This window comes from Hydra vulgaris, chromosome 07 (genome assembly GCF_038396675.1).
Source record: "Hydra vulgaris chromosome 07, alternate assembly HydraT2T_AEP".
Lineage (NCBI taxonomy): Eukaryota > Metazoa > Cnidaria > Hydrozoa > Anthoathecata > Hydridae > Hydra > Hydra vulgaris.
In genome coordinates, this window is record NC_088926.1 from 13,085,001 (window position 1) to 13,098,584 (window position 13,584).

General features: G+C 25.9%; 1 protein-coding gene across 4 annotated transcripts in view; it reads right to left on the reverse strand.

Annotated features, from left to right (window-relative positions):
• Positions 1-13,584, reverse strand: part of LOC105843033 (F-BAR domain only protein 2) — a 90,587-nt gene that overhangs the window by 30,834 nt on the left and 46,169 nt on the right. For all 4 annotated transcript variants that reach the window (XM_065801098.1, XM_065801099.1, XM_065801101.1 and 1 more), the window contains exons 13-15: positions 6,156-6,192; positions 4,580-4,697; positions 2,654-2,778 (exon numbers count right to left, since the gene is read on the reverse strand). In XM_065801098.1, coding sequence (XP_065657170.1) covers positions 2,654-2,778; positions 4,580-4,697; positions 6,156-6,192 — 280 coding nt within the window. The remainder of the gene's footprint in view (positions 1-2,653; positions 2,779-4,579; positions 4,698-6,155; positions 6,193-13,584) is intronic.

Genomic DNA, 13,584 nt, shown 5'->3' on the forward strand with positions numbered 1-13,584 from the left:
TTTTACAATTTGTGCCCAAAACCTCCATTTTTTTAACCAAAAAGCAAGGACTTTAAACAATGAAATAAAACACCAATTTTTTTTCTATGATCTCTAAAAGGCCTAAATAGTTATTTGGAATTAGTTGGAAAGTTAAGTTTTTAAAAAAGTGCATTGAATTGAGCCTGGAAAAATGGACAAAACGTTCTAATTTTAGGTAGCTTTATGTATATATCAATTGACCAATTTTTTTATCTCTTGGACTTTCCATGACAAATTTTATCAAATTCTTGTTTAAGAAGATTAATTTCATCCAAAATTAAATTTTAAAAATAATTTTTAATATAGGCACCCCCTATAGGAAGGCTAGTGGTGAGTAGCGTAAAATTTGTTTCCTCCCCACCCCCAACCCCTCCATTTACAGAATACCTCCACCTTACAAGCTAGGTGGTTTCTCTGGGTGAAGTCTAGAACTTTCTTAAGGATTGGATTTTTAGACTTCTTATAGTGTGCTTTTTCTTTCTCATCATCTTTGAGTTCTTTATCTACGAGACATAATGAAATCAAGGTTTGATCAAAATACCACAAATGTCTCTCCATTGATTTCAATATTTCTTCAATTCCCTCTAGAACATCATTAGCTCCTAGATCATAAGATTCTACTCAACTTTTATACTGGACCATCTGCCAGTATGGTCAGTATAAATGTTGGGTAGCTTGAAAAGGTGCAGAGGAAACTAAAGAAGAATGCACAAACCAAACAGTATAAAATATAGAAATAAATTCTACCATTTTAATGATTTCTTTTTGTAAACTAGCTGTCAAATGGTAGGGCAACTGATTACTTAAAACTTGAATTTTAAGATAACTTTGCCATAAAACATGAATGGGAAACTGATCCCAGAGCATAAACATTTAAGCTTACATCTGGACATAAGTAGGCGAGTCTAAGTTCTACTAGTTCTTTATAATCACCTCTTGGAAACACTAAATTGGTTAGTGCATATTTGCAAAATTTAACAGCTTCTTCAATTTATTTTTCTAGATAATTTCCTTTAAATGCAACTTTGTCAAACTTTCTGAACTTTGATTTATCCATAGTTTCCTTCGCTCAATTAACTTGGAAAACTTTGATTATCAAAAAGAGCAAAACTTTTTCCCAAAAATATTTAAAGTGAAGCTTGTAAACATGTCTTTGACATGCAAGCTGTAATATAATTGAACCCTGTGTTTGACAGAACCTAATGTTTGTGCCGCAATATTTTCCTGTATTAGTTGCAGTTGTGTCAAAGCACAGACCCTTTATATAAGTTCTTAGCTTATATTCATCCAAAATATTTGCAAAAGTATCATGATGATTTTCTAGTACCGTGCTCCATTGGCAGAATGCAAAGAAGCTTTAAATCACCATTGATATTTGCAAGAACAGCAAAACGATCTCTTTTTTGTTTTGTACTGTTAGTAACATCCTGCAAAATTTTTCCATTAAAGTGTGTGATTATTGGAAATTTACTTTGCCTGGCAACTTTTATTATATCTTCTCAATATTTAGCTGCGTTTGTAGTTACTGCTTTCTTTTTTGCATGTCTGATGGTAGATTCAGAAAGCGAGAAGCCTGTCAAACTGCCTTCAGAAGTAACTAATATGTCAGAGAGCAAGTGCATTATATTTCTAGATGAAATGTTTTTAGAAACACCTGTAATTGCAACTTGTTTTCTAGGTAATACTGTTAAAGCACTAGTACCTGATTTAATTTCATTTGCTGAATAGTCAGAATTCTAGCAAGAAGAGACATCACTTTGTTCTGATAATAAAACTCAGTTTCAGTTTTCTCAGTTTGATGCTATTGTTGCTCAATAAATATCACAATTTTCTTTCTTCTATCTTTTTCATCTTTCGACAATATGCTAAATCCTTTGAAATAAGTGTCATTTTACGTTTTGTCATTTAATCTAATAAATATTGCTTATCTGAATTGTATGAATCTAGGTAGTTTCCATGTTTCTTCTTAAAATAGAGAAAATGTTTTCTAATCCAAAAAACTTTCTTAGCATTTTTTTAAAAGATGTCTCTAGCTAATTCTGCTGCGTTGCTTTTTTTTTCTTTTTTTTTTTCAATGTTGCCCATTTTTCTACTAGATCATTTATAGTTTACTAGAATACATAATATTTATTGAATTTTTTTCTAATTGCTTTAAAACTTTTTAATGTAACCTTATATCAGAGGTAGAGTGAAAAGAGTCAAGTAAATAAATTAATATAAGAATTAAAATTTGAATTTTAAAGTAAAAGTTATAAATGGCAGTTTATAATAAAAAAAATTTTTTTTATCTTAAGTAAAAGTATGGCACGAATTCGATATTCAATCTTTTTTAATTCTTGGTCTAAATTAGTATATATTTTTTTAATGTAAACTTCCCGACCAAATCTAAATTATTATTTAGGCCTTTTAGAGTTCATATTAAAAAAAAATTGGTGTTTTATTAGATTGTTCAAAGTCCCTGCTTACTTTAGCCTTAAAATGACAATTTTAAAGGTTGGCAATTATTTATTCTTTATCCAGACACTTTGGTATGATTATTGGTTTCTTTAAAAATAATAAAGAAAATTAAAACTGGAAAAACATTTTCTAAATTTTTCTGAACATGTGTATAAAAACAAATTAATAAGCTCACTGTAGGTTTCATAAGTGTTATAGCAGCACTTATTTTTTTAAATTCTTCCTGTGATAAATCAGACATACTACCAGTTTCTTCCATAGGTTTAATTCTAACTTGTAACTTTTGTTGACCTTCATCATCTAGTAAAATAAAACTTGTAACACAAACATGTTTTTAAAATATGTGTTAAAAACTACTTAAAATGCCTCCTATAAAAAATATAAAGAATATATTAGATTAAAGTTATAACTAATATTGATTTTATAACAATTATCAACAATAATAACATAAAGTTTCAACAATAATAAAGTTTCTAATAAACAGCCACAAAAAGCATTTTACACGATACAACTTTTTATTGTTCAAATATTTTTAATTTTAAAAAGTAAAATGGGAGATAAAGATCATCTTAGGCATTCTATGCTTTGTAAAATTTGTGAGGCACTCAGTGAAAATGCTGGACTATTTAATTTATATTATATCAGTTCGACTAAAGATTAGATACTAGAATCTTATTAATTAACAATTCAAAGACTTTGCTAATAATTATAAGAAGACTGGGCAATAGTAAGGTTATTTATAAGAAGACTGGGCAATAGTAAGATTAGTTAGAAGTCAGAGCAATTTCTAGATTTTCCAGTTGTCAGGAAAACAAGATTTAGTTAAAGCACTTGTTAATTAGTTTAGTGAGAAACAATGAGAGTTCTGGAGGACACTTTTGTAAGACCAGAATGTTATGGACCACATAGTGTAGAAGTTTAAAGTGGGAAATAATATTAGCAGCAGAAGCTGGAGTTATTTGGGTGGCTAACAACCAATTATATAGTTCAAGAGATGAGTTAAAGAAAAAGTTTTTTGCAAATAGTTTAGACATATCCTTGCTTTGCCATACCCTTGTTCTACCATATCCTTGGCAGAGGTAATAAATTAAGATCCATGTATTAGAGATGAAATGTGTTGTTGAACATCAAGTTTACTCTGAAGTTGAAATAAAACAAGCAATTATATTCTTTGTATTAACAATACATGGAAGCTACCAATAAGCATTTTAGTTAACAGTTTAAACAAAACACAGAAGCTACTGTAAAGCTTTTTAATTAATATTTTAAGCAATACGGAGAAGTTACCAATAAGCTTTTTAACTTTTACTTCATTTAAAACATTTTTACAGCACTTCAATTTTACTTTATTGGTTAACAGGCTTGGAGGTAATCTGTTACATCATCTCATACATATTTGCTGCATCAAGACATGAAAGAATCTTCCATACATATTATAATATATAGAATATACATTGGATGAATATTATTGCAAAATAAATAATGAACAAAAAGTAAGCAAACAATAACAAATGAAGTGAGTGATCACAAAAATGTGTTTAATCAAGTCAGTTTTAACTGAAAAATGAGAAATGAAAAATGAAAAACTAATGATCATTATTGAAGATTTTGATAGTGATCCGACAATGATTACTTTACAAACAGCCTAAGTTAATCCAGAAAGTTGCTAACTTAAAAGTGCAATTTTTTGTCAAACTCTCATCTATGCTGGCATGGTAAAACAATTGTGTTAAAAATTTTGGAATTAAAAAAAAGAACCTCTTTTTTTTTTAATTCCAAAATTAATTATATATATAAATAATATATAAATATATGTACATATATATATATATATATATATATATATATATATATATATATATATATATAATATATATATATATATATATATATTATATATAAATAAAAAAAGATTAAAGTTGGATATAAAAGTTATATTTGCTGGATTTATTAAAAAATTTAAAATCTAAATAATTTACAATTTTAACACATACTTAGTAATTCAATTCATCATCTTGAAGAATAAAAAAAAATAGATTTGACTCAGCAAAACAGTAATCTAAAAGTATATATATTTATAGGCACACACAGACATACTTACCAGAGTCTGAATCTGAATCTGATGAATTACTTTCTTTTGAAAGTTTGGCTGAATTAATGCTTACAGAATCAACTGGTCGAATAATATAACCTTCAGCATCTAATTGTAATGTAGAGCCCTACATAAAATAATATATATTTTAAAAACCTAACTGCTTAAATATGTAAAGAATTAAACTATTAAGAATTAAAAATAAATTTTAAGAATTTTAAAAACTTTGACATAGAAGTGTGTTTAAACACGGACTTACTGTTTTTGAAAAATTTTTTAAGCTACAAAAAAGTAACTCAAGACATAAACACTATTGTTTCTTGAGCGCAAACCTAACAATATTCCTATTTAGAAAAGTTATTTTTTTGAAAAAAAAACCAAGGACTTTTTTTGTTTTCGTTTTTAATAAATTAATATTTTTTTAATTTTAAACACAAAATATTTTTAGTGTTTAAAAAATAAGCATTACTTTAAAAGCATGAAAAATAATTTATATTAATTTTATTAAAAAGTTTTCACAAGAGAATTCTCTGGTGAAATAAAAATATGAAATAATGATTTAGTAAGTCATTGTTAATCTTTTTGTTGAAAAATTGATTTTTGGATCATATTTGTTAAAATACTTATCTATATTCCTCTATTTAGTATTTCATTTTACCAATATTGTCTTACAAGTTTTCAACTATAAAAATATCAAAAATATGTTTAAAGAAACAAGTACTTTTTATAAAATACAGTAAGAATTTAAGTTACAAAGAGTTGAATTTTTTTTTTTTTAATGCTGAAATGTTTTTTGTGATAAGAACTATTTCCTTAAAATTTTTACTTGAAATGAATGAGAAATAGGTAATAAAAGAATTTTATTTTATAAATAAAATAACAATTCATTGCAAAATGTAAAAGTTATTAAGTTTTATCTATTTGCTTTTGTATAGTTTTAATGACTGTTTTTTTTTAAGTTTTATTTCTATAAATTGAAAATAAATTTTATTTGTCAACATTGTATCTCAGAGTGCAAACAAAATTTTGGTTAATTATGTTATAAATAATATTGCATAAGTGTATTGTAGATTTTTTTTTTTTTAATTATACCTCTTTATAAATTGTTTTGAAACAAAGAAATATTAATGATGGTATGATATTTTTTTGAGTTAAAACAGTTTGAAATAAACCAGTTTGAAGAAGTTAAACAGTTTATAATAAGTTTATAGTCATTTTGAACAACAGTTTTTGTAATTATATATTCCATTAATAACTGAATTATGATTTTAGAATATTACAACTTAAACAGGATTGTAAGCATTAATTCGGATGATTTCTAATCAAATTTTTTTATTATTATTACGTAAAACTTAAAAAAGAGCATTAATAGTAATAGTGTAGTCTGTGGCCACACTGGAAGTAGAAAGAAATCACAAATAAAATTGTTGTTTGTTATTGAATCATGAATTAAAACAACAAAATTTGAAAAGAACAAAGTTTTGAAAGAACTAGTTAACCATTACATCAATAAAAAAAATCTTTACTCTCTGTTTGCACTTTCTTATTTAACAAGCTTATAAATAATGATAAAATAAAAAAATACCTCCTTATCACTTGATGCTTCTTTTTGTCCTTTTTCTCTAAAAAAAAAAGAATTATTTTAAAAGCAGGAAAAATCATTCATATTTATTTTATAAAAAATATCAGTTTTTACCAGAGAATACCAAAGGCCAATGTCAATATGATTACATGAAATAATAAAATATAAAAATGTCCTAAGAATTCATAAAGTTATCATTTAATATTAAATTATTTGTAATTTACATATGCATCTAAAAAAATTTGAAAGTTCTAAACAACTTTATAAAAGTTTTCTAAAAATCATAAATTTCATAATTTTTAATTTTAGGACTTTTTTGAAATGCAAAGGTAAATGGTTTGAATTCAAACCATTTACCTTCTCTACTCTACTAATGGCTTGTTTCTGATCCTAGTCATTGCTCAGTTTTTCCACATTCATCCTTAGGTACTTCTGACCTAAGTTCTTCTGACTTCATGATTTGATCTCTCTAAAACTATTATGTCATTCTTCTTGATAATCAGCATCCCCTATCATTGTACCTCTTACAACTACCTTAAAGCTGACTGGAACTCTTTCCTTGATTTTCTTTGTTATGGCCCTTGGGTAGAAATCTTTCGTCTTTCTGCTAACAAATGTGCTTCTTGGATTCAGGCTGGCATGGAATCCTTTATTCCCTCTTGACAATTCTAAGTCAAGCCTTACTTTTTTCCATGGTTTTCCTCTCATTGCGCATTTTCCAATCATAACCATTACTTTCATATCTATTGCTGCTGCATTTTCCAATCATAACCATTACTTTCATATCTATTGCCAAAACGATTCTCAAGACAACAGACATTTGTTTACTATTGCTAGAAGCCATTGTAAAAAGCTTTTGTCTAAGCCCACAACTCTCAGGTAACAAATTCTTGTGTTTCATTCAAAACTTCAGCTCCAGAGACTTTTGGAGAATCTTCAACAGTGTTTATAATAAGGACAAATCTGTTATTCCTCCTCTCTTGCATGGTTCAGATTTTGATACCTCACCTAAAGACAAAGCTGAATTTTTTGCTAAGAACTTTTCATCAATATTATCTCTTGATTCCACTAATTGTGTGCTACCTGATATAGCCAAACAGGTTGATCCATTGCTTGATATTCGCATCACCTCAGCTTCTGTATCTAAAGTGATTTCCTGCTTAAACTCTTCTACAGCTTGCCCAGAAAACACCTGTTACAGTCTTGCAAACGTGTTCTCCAGAGCTTTCATCTATATTTTCAAAACTATTTAACAAGTGCTTATCAGAGTCTTGTTTTCTAGCATGCTGGAAAGCAGCATCTGTTATTTTACCTAAAATTCTGGAGAGCGATCTGACTCATCTGACAACCACCCCATTAGTCTTCTTCCTACCATAAGCAAGGTTTTAATTAACACTTAATCTTAAATCAGGGGCTCCCTGAAGTTACAAGAAATGAAGAAAAGTGCTTATCTTTGGTCCTATCCTTTTTTAACTTACATTAACCATTTCCCATAAATTTTCACATTGAAGAATTTCCCATAAATTCTCACATCTAAGAATTTACCAGAAATTCTCACAGCAAACAATGCCACCAAAATGGCATTGTGCAATACTACCACGGTGGCACTGACATTACAACCATTTATTCTTGTCTTGATAAGAAGCCAAAACTCTATGATTACTTGGAGAAGGCATTTAAACTTGAAAAGGATCTCACTTCTGCTACAGCATGGGACTTTCAGTGGGTGGTGAACTTTAACTCGGATAAAACTTGGATAAAATTTTTTTTAGCTTATCATTATCGCAACAATCTAGATCTTTCTTAATTATGAATGGTAATGTACTCAATGAGTCATCTTGGAAACCGTATATCAAATCCATTGCAAAATTAGCATCTGCTAAGGTTGCATCTCTTTATTGTGCTCTCCACTTTTTTACTCCAGATTCTATTTTTTATCTCTATAAATTTCAAATCCGTTCTTGTATGGAATACTGTTGTCATATTAAATCTTAAAAAGTATAAAAAACCCAATCTCCACTAACTTGACCAATCTGTGCTAACTTGACCTAATCAATGAATCAACCCAATCGATAAATTTTTATCATTCAATCTATTCCTCCTAGCTATTCTTCCCTTTAACTCTTCCCTACAATTAAGTAGATGAGAGTAGATTTTATAAAAAAAATTTGTTAAAAAATAAGCATAATATTAAGTTTTACATTTTAAGCATGTTTTTTGAAAAAATACAATGCGTAGGGAAGTCATTGCAAAACAAATTTCTTTATGAATGGTAAAGTTTCATAAGCACTACTCTTATTATCTTAATATAATCTTTATCTCTTGTTGTAAAATATCTACTGTAGTATATTTATATAAGCATTTGCTCACTTAATCAAAAATTAGAAAAAAACAAAGAATAATGAATGAACAGAAGTATTTTTATAAATTTATTATTGCTCTGTTCTTAAAGAACATTGAGCACTCTATTTGTAGAATACACTAGCATAATTTATATATATATATATATATATATATATATATTATATATATATATATATATATATATATATATATATATATATATATATATATATATATATATATATATGGGCAATTCTGCGAGAAAGAGAAAGAAAGAAAGAAAAAAAAAAGTTATGAAAATGCATACTAAACCCCATAACTACTTAAAAATACTTTTAAGCAAAAAACTTATTTAAAAAAATCATTATTTCATACTATAGTGTAATTTTAATGTTGTAAGGGTTGTATAAACATGTTTGATGCATCATTTACACTTTTGCCTAATATATAATATTTATGTGGTACTGTGCCCTGCCCTAATATTAACAAATAAAACAACGCAATCATTGATTGCGTTGTTTTATTTGTTGTTTTTAAGCATTGGATTTTTCGTTACAACCATCACAACAGAAAAATCATAAAAATGCTTGTAAAACTTCAAAATGCTTCAAAACTTCAAAATGCTTGTAAAACTTCAAAACATCAATATGTGCTAAATATACACACCAAATGACCTTTTTTTACCATGCCATTCACTGCATTAAGCCTGACAAAGATGTTTTGTTTATAAGTAGTAAAAAGTAAGCGCTACAACCACCACGATACGCAGAGTATTAATTTTTAAAAAAAGTTGGAGACTTTAATGCTGTAACTTTTAAATACTAAATTATATGATAGTCTTTTACATTTCGGGAAAGTTTGTTAAAAAATAAGCATAATAATGAACAAAGTCATTTCCATTTTTGGTTCATTTTTAATAGCTTAAAAAGTGTCAAATGTTACAACCGCCACTTTCGTGGAATTCCCTATTTTATATATATATATATATATACATATATGTATATATATATATATATATATATATATATATATATATATATATATATATATATATATATATATATATATATATACATACATACATATATACATATATTCATGTCCCAGTCATGGACAGGAAAGGCATGTGATTACACTCCAATCTTGATCACACATTTTTTTTTTTTTTGAAAGCTTGACCACAGCTTTTTAGATAATTTAAAACGCACTGAAAAAAACCGACAAAGGAAAGAAATTATAAACAGGCTAAACTGTATAAAAAAGAAAGAAATCTTAACGAAAGAGAAATTAAAAAAAAAAAATTAAAACCTAGAGCTCTAAAAAAAATCTAATATAAATCTGAAAAACTAAACTCTATTAAAAAATTATTTTTAATTATGTTTTGCAATTACGTTAAGGTTGAATAATTCGTCGCATGGGTTTGTAAAAATAACTGCAACAGCCTTAATAAAAACAATTGCCCTCTATTTAATAACTGCTTGACCAACAACATTGTATACCAAGCAATTATCACTTTGGATAACCCTTCAATAAAAAAATCATACATCGGTATAAGTGAAACACCCTTTTAAAATGAGTTATGCCAACCATTTAAAATCATTTAATACCCCTAAATATAAAAACAATACAGAGCTGTCAAAAGAAGTTTGGAACTGAAAAAATAATAATAAGTATCCCATGGTTAGTTGGAAAATAATTAGAAGATGTGAAGCCTATCACCTGAAAACAAAATTGTTCAAAATATGCCTTAATGAAAATATATGAAATTATCTCAAACAATGACAAACAGTTAATTAAATAAAAAAACTTAAATTATATTCAAATGTCAGAACATAAATAAATTCCTTCTTTGTCAATTTGACAGGGTTAAGTTAGAATAAGACATCATGTAATCGATTTTTTGAGGTCAGATCCCGTTGCATTGCTTAAATTGTATTTTCATTGGTTTCTTAATTTCTTGATTTAAAATATATGGCCAATGATTGCCGCCAGGCATGAAACTCTGAATACCAACAAAAAGTTGTACATTTTTAATTTTAATATTTACTATATATATATATATATATATATATATATATATATATATATATATATATATATATATATAATAACTGTAGGTATAATATTATAAAAATAAATTCCTTCTTTGTCAATTTGACAGGGTTAAGTTAGAATAAGACATCATGTAATCGATTTTTTGAGGTCAGATCCCGTTGCATTGCTTAAATTGTATTTTCATTGGTTTCTTAATTTCTTGATTTAAAATATATGGCCAATGATTGCCGCCAGGCATGAAACTCTGAATACCAACAAAAAGTTGTACATTTTTAATTTTAATATTTACTTTATATATATATATATATATATATATATATATATATATATATATATATATATATATATATATATATATATATATATATATATATATATATAATAACTGTAGGTATAATATTATAAAATGTGTAAATATTGACAAAAATAAATAAAATTAAAATTAAAAAAAAAAGATAATAATGGTCATTACTCACTGAAATATTTACATCAAGTAAATCATGCAAATAGAATAGACTAATACTATTGTTATGCTTTAGTGATGGGACAAAAAAAAATTAAAAAAAGTAATTACATAAAAAGATAAAATCTTCTTTAAAAACATTTTAAGATTTTGGTTTTTTTCAACTTTTAAAAACTTAAATTATACAAACTGTTTGCTGCATCAGTAGAGTTGAGTTATGGTAAAACAACCTTCAGAAACAAACTTTATTTATATTTTAAGATATTTTATTGAATAAAATAAGCTACTATTTATTTATTCTACAAATCAATATAACATGCCATATAAGCCTTAATGAGGTGACTTTTTGCTTTAAACTTCTTGCTCCATGTCTTAAACTTCTTTTATATATATAAGTTAACTCAACTCCCTAAGATTACGAAGGCCAGTACAGTCAAGGAGGCTACTTTAATTGTGGTTTCAACCCTCTCTAAACTTTATAACTCGAAAACATGAACCTTGAAGAATAAGGCTGCTGCGCAGAGAAACAAGTTGAGTGTGGTAATACCAGGGATAGGGTAGGGATCAAACTTGGAACTTTTTGCTAATAAGGCAAGCACTCTATCACTACACTACTACCGCATTAGTTGTGAGCCAAGTGTTCTACCACTAACCTACTGCCACATCAATTGTTTACCAGAAACTGTTTAAATGTTTTCAGATGTTGTTATTCTTAATACTTTTAACTGTTAATTTCTTTTTTCTTTATTAGGATTTTATGCAATAACAATTTATGAAAATGTGTGCTATATATATATATATATATATATATATATATATATATATATATATATATATATATATATATATATATATATATATATATATAATATGTGTGTGTGTGTGTATAGAGAGAGAGAGAGAGAGAGAGAGAGAGAGAGAGAGAGAGAGAGAGAGAGAGAGAGAGAGAGAGAGAGAGAGAGTACATTGTGAAAAAAGAAAGTTCTAAACATAAAGTTGCATAAGTTCTATATATATATATATATATATATATATATATATATATATATATATATATATATATATATATATATATATATATATATATATATATATATATATGTAAATAATTTTATCTCCTAATCTTTGGATCTTTCTTTTTTAGGAGTTTTCAAGTTGTGGCGAAAAGATGTCTTTCTTGATTAAAAATGATGTCTACTTATTTTGGAATTAAATAATTAGTAATTATTTAGATCACCTTTTTACTAATAGCTATAGCAGACATCGATATATACGACATAATATATATAATAATATTGTTATATAATCAGAATTTATTGAAATAAGACTACAGCGTACTTCACATTGTTTGAACTGGCGTTACATTGAATCTAATTTAAACATACAAAGGTTTTCAATCTTCTGATTCAACTGGTCTAGGTTCACATTAGCAAGATTATTAAATACTAACAAGACTATCAAATTTTTTTTATTTATTATTATTATTATTGTTATTATCAACAGAAGAGTAAGTGCATTGATTATTGTTTTGCATAAAACAATATCCTGGTACACCTAATCTATGTTCAAAACAGCAAGCTTTCTTATATAAGACTATACTAGACCTTGTTAACAATATAAAAGTAAAACAAAAGTTAAATTTGTTTCTGATCTTTACTATTCACACAATTTCTATTGCATATTGTTAATTAGCACTAAGCACAAATTTTTTTGCATAAATGTGAGTGTATATGGATATATACATAGTGTAACTGGTATATATGTATATATGTGTATATGTATATATGTACATGTGTATAGTGTATTTATCGTGTTTGCTATCTATTCTATATTAATTTATCAGTGTAAATTCTATATTAATTTATATAGTTGTTTTATCCTAGTAAATTTATATTCCATGTTTATAATCGATCTATATTATAAGTTTGTGTATTTATATAGTTTTATACTTATATAATCTTATACTTAAAGTATACAAATACTTATTATTACTTAATAATATTAGTGTATTTACCAATACCATAAAATTATATTTCTTATTATTAATTTATATTTTACTGTTATATTGCTTAATTACCCCTATATACTTAAAAAAAAATATTACTTAGTTATCTGAACTTATATATTTAAGTAATGACTATAATGTAAAGTTTCTCTTTTTAACTTTGTTTAAAATGTTATTATAAAAAGATAGTATATATATATATATATATATATATATATATATATATATATATATATATATATATATATGTATATATATATATATATATATATATATATATATATATATATATATATATATATATATATATATATATATATATATATACTATATACATTATTAATATATTACACAAATAAATTGACTTACAACTACAAATCTAATCGAATTTAATCCTATGCTTTATCATTTCAGTTTTGCTTTATCATTTTAATTTTTTGCTTTATCATTTTGTTTGCATTATCTCTATATGCTTAGAAACTTCTAATAGACATATATGTAAATCATAAATATTAATTCATAAAATATGGTGTTAAAACAATCCTGCTAACTATGCAAAAAAATAG